Source organism: Rhincodon typus, chromosome 44 (genome assembly GCF_021869965.1).
Source record: "Rhincodon typus isolate 14 chromosome 44, sRhiTyp1.1, whole genome shotgun sequence".
Lineage (NCBI taxonomy): Eukaryota > Metazoa > Chordata > Chondrichthyes > Orectolobiformes > Rhincodontidae > Rhincodon > Rhincodon typus.
In genome coordinates this window covers 2,102,317-2,106,480 of record NC_063375.1, presented here as the reverse complement: position 1 = coordinate 2,106,480, position 4,164 = coordinate 2,102,317, and the positions used below count along the sequence as shown (strand labels likewise).

At 55.1% G+C, this 4,164-nt stretch overlaps 1 protein-coding gene across 1 annotated transcript in view; it reads left to right on the top strand.

Annotated features, from left to right (window-relative positions):
- gpkow (G patch domain and KOW motifs) overlaps positions 1-4,164 on the top strand; it is a 31,137-nt gene that overhangs the window by 10,844 nt on the left and 16,129 nt on the right. The window contains exons 3-5 of the mRNA XM_048619955.1: positions 34-194; positions 1,074-1,213; positions 3,835-3,941. Coding sequence (XP_048475912.1) covers positions 34-194; positions 1,074-1,213; positions 3,835-3,941 — 408 coding nt within the window. The remainder of the gene's footprint in view (positions 1-33; positions 195-1,073; positions 1,214-3,834; positions 3,942-4,164) is intronic.

Here is a 4,164-nt window from a genome sequence, read left to right as displayed (position 1 = left end):
CTCTCTCTCTCTCTGTCTCTCTCTCGTCCTCAGGGTGAAGCCCCGTGTGAAGCCCCAGGAGCTTGTCATTCCACTCATCCGGAAAACGCGATGGCACCGGCCGGACCCAGGGCAGAGAGACACTGAGGGCGAGCCAGTCCGGGAGCGGGAGGACTCAGACATCGAGGTTCGGGCCGTAGAGGAGCTGATTGAAGGCATGTCTCCGGGAGGGAGGGCTCGTGTCTCAGTCACCGTTCTGCCACTTGGCCAATAGGTGTTTGATTCCCTCTTTCCCTGGCCCCATGAGCGCTGTGTCCTCAATGAACCTCTCTTGCCCCAATTCCCTTCGCTGCCCCTCTGCTTCATCTAACAGCACAACAGGCTCTGGGAATTCCTCCCAAAGCCTTCTCTCCCCGTCTCTTTCTGCGCCCCCCCCCCCCCCCCCCCACCCCCTCTCTCTCTGTCCGCTCCCCCCTCTCTCTCTCTGCCCCCCCCTCCCCCCCTGTCCCCCCACACCTCTCTCCCTGTCCCCACCCACCCCCTTCTCCCTGTCTCCCACCCCCACCCCCCCAACCCGTCGGAGGTTCAGCGCCACAGTGCCAGGGGGTGTTTGGCGCTTAGGAGCACTGTCGTAGTGGCTGTATTTTACTTTGTAACATTAAAGCTGAGATCCCCACTTGCCTTCGGTGGTGCACTGAATAACTGGAATTTCAGTGGGGTGCGGGAGTTACTGTCTCCCCTGGAGTTCAGAACCAGTGTCTGTCAACCCTGGCCAGGGCCTGCATCACCAAGATGAAGCAAAATGCTCCCCCACCCCCTGCCCAGTTGACCGTGTCTCTCAGTTTGGGACCTTGCTGTGTGGCAAGTAACGGCTGCTCACCCTGTAACACTCCCGAGCACAGTTCCAAACCGGGATCCCTGGGCTTGTGCAAAGCTTCTCCAGACTCGTGGCACTCGCCTCCCATTTGTCAAGAAATTTAAAAGCCAAGGTCCCGAAACGGGGGCGCGCGTCGGAGGGAAGCGCAGAGCTTGTGTCACTCGTCTCTTCACTCTCCCTGTTCCCCCCCACCTCCCCGTTCCCTGCCGGCCCGCAGATTCCCAGAGGCTGCAGCAGAAATGGTCGGAGGTTTCCCGGCAGGAGAGCGCGCTCAGCATCCCACTCCTGAAGCAGAACCAGGCGCCCGGCGGCTACGAGGACGGCGACAAGATCAACGTGGAGCTCCGTCCCGACTCAGTAAGTCAGCAAACGCGGCAGAACCGGGCTACCCCATGCTGTGCCCGCACTCCTCCAGAAGTCTGTCTCTTTCCTAAAGTGCGTCCAGTGAGTGCAGCCGTCGGTGTGGAGAATGCCAGAGCTTTACAGCCAGAGAGCACGGAATTTTACAGCACAGAAACAGACCCTTCAGTCCAACTCGTCCATGCCGACCCCAGAATTCTAAATTAATCCAGTCCCCTTTGCCAGCATTTGGCCCATATCCCGCCAAACCCTTCCTATCCATTTACCCATCCAGATGCCTTTTAAATGTTATAATTGTACCAGCCTCCGCCACTTCCTTTGGCAGCTCATTCCATACACCCTCTGCGTGAAAAAGTTGCCCCCCCCCCTAGGTTTCTTTTAAATGTTTCCCCCTCTCACCTTAAACCTATGCCCTCTCATTTTGGACTCCCCCCACCCTAGGGAAAAAGACCTTGGTTGTTCACTAGGCATGCCCCTCATGATTTTATAAACCTCGATTAGGTCACCCCCTCAGTCTCCCGACACTCCAGGGAAAACAGCCCCAGCCTCTCCCTGTAGCTCAAACCCTCCAACATCCTTTCTGAACCCTTTCAAGTTTCAAAACATCCTTCCTATAGCAGGGAGACCAGAACTGCATGCAGTATTCCAAAAGTGGCCTCACCAATGTCCTGTATAGCCACAACATGACCTCCCAACTCCCATACTCTATGCTCTGACCAATAAATGCCTCTTCACTATGAATGGTAGAGATCCCAATGATGTCTCTCATTGATCTCTCTTTGACCTTGCTCACGTCTACATCTCAGTATCTGCACATCTGCTGCTTAAACCCTTGTCAGCTCCAAACTCAACTCTTCTAATACACCTACGGCTCCTCTCATACATTTCATCCTCCAGAACCTGCAGCTCATCCCAAGCTCTGGTTCCCTTACCCGCACTGAGTCCCATTCACCCATTGCCTCCCATGTCTGATGACCCACGCTGGCTCCTGGTCTGACAGCACCTCTGTTTTAAAAATATCGCCATCACCTTCAAATCGCTTTGCAGAGTCACCTCTGCCCCCTGAACTCTATCATCTCCTCAATCCTCCTGCACTGTGCGCTCTCTCTATTCTAATTCCAGCCCTATGCCCATCTCATATCGCTCTGCCATCACTGGCTGTGTCTCTCTTTCTCTCTCTCGTTCACGTGTGCTCTCTCTCTATCTGTCTCTGTCTCTTTCGGTCTGTCTGTCCCTCTGTCTCTGTTTCTCTCTGCATTGTATCCTTCTCTCCAGAACCCCCCCCAACCCCCACCCCATGCCCGGCGCGTGCTGTCTCTGTCTCTGTCTCTCACTCTCCGCCTCTTCCTGTATTGCCCCCATCTCCCCCAGTGTGCTCTCTCTCTCTGTCTCTCTTTCTCTCTCTCTCTAAACCAACATGTTTGAGCAGGTTTTGTCCACGTATCCCCAGTATTTTACATGGCTCAGGGTGAACTGGTTCTGACATTGTTGCTGTGAAAGCATTTGACAAGGTCCCTTGTGTTCGGCTGGTCTGCACAAATCAGTCTCACGGGAATATAGGATGGGTTGGCAAGTCGGAACAAAATTGGCTTTGTCATAGAAGGTAAAAACCGAAAGAACCGCGGATGCTGTGAAGCAGGAACAAAAACAAAGCTGCTGGAAAAGCTCAGCAGGTCTGGCGTGTTCTGAGGAAGGGTCACCGGAGCCGAAACGTTAACTCTATTTGTTTCCTTCACAGAAGATAGAAGGTAGTTATTCTGCCTGGAGGTCTATAACCAGTGGAGCGATGTTAGGATCTGTGCTGGTACCTCTGTTGTTTGTGCTATATAAATGTTTTGGATGAAAGTCCTGGTAGCCTGGTTGGCAAATTTGCAGACAGCACGGGAATGGGTAGAGTTGTGGATAGTGAGGAAGGTCGTCGAAGGAGAAAGTTGGGCAGAGAAATGGCAAATGGCATATAATCCAGACAGATGTGAGGTGACGCATTAAAGGAGGCATGTTGTCAAGTAATACGGCCGTAGCTTGAAGGTGAGAGAGGTGAAAGTTTTAAAGGAGATGTGTGAGGATAGGTTTTTACGCAAGAGCATGGTAGGTACCTGGAATGGGCTGCTGAGGGAGGTGACAGAAGCAGAAATGACAGTAGTGTTTACGAGGTGGTATAACACATGCTGAGGCGGGGAGCAGAGGGATACGGACCGCGTGCAGGAAGGTGCGGTTAGATTAGAGAGGCTTCGAGGGTCAGTGCAGGCCTGGCGGGCCGACGTTCCCATGCCGTGTTCTCACATCCGTTATTGGAGGTTTGGCAGGCGCCACAGCAATGCAGTTGATGCAGGGCGTGTTTGAAAGACAGGCGAGCTGAACACGACCTCGTACGTTGGTGACTTCCCGCACCCCCGCCCCCCCATGGGGACTTCCTGTACGTACGGCTCTGCAGGGAGGTCTATTCGACCAGGATGTGCCAGCGAACGGGGAGGCGCTGTACCAGCTGGGAGCCACGGGGTGCTGCTTGTGCCGCGCAGTGTAGTGGGATCCGTGCTCGGCAGTCGCTACTACGCAGCAAAGACCATGGCCGCTCAACTGCAGAGGCATCGCTGACTGGCCCTGTGCCCTGTTCTCAGTCCACAGACGCCGACTACGAGGCAGTTCCAGTAGATGCCTATGGCCTGGCCATGCTCCGGGGCATGGGCTGGAAGAAAGGCGAAGGCATCGGCCGTACCTTCAAACAGTGAGTGCCCACTCCACGGCCCCTCAACTGGGAGCAAAGGGCGAGGGCAGGGCTCCGGGTACCGACCAACATGAGTGGGGCGCTGGCCTGAAGGTCTTTCACTGGGAGGGGATCGTACCATCTGAGAGGGCAAGGGGGGATTCCCCCGTGATGGAGGGGTGGGGAGGGGTGTTTCCCCTGTGTGTGAGGGAAAGGGAGGGGAGGGGAGATTCCCCCGTGTGTG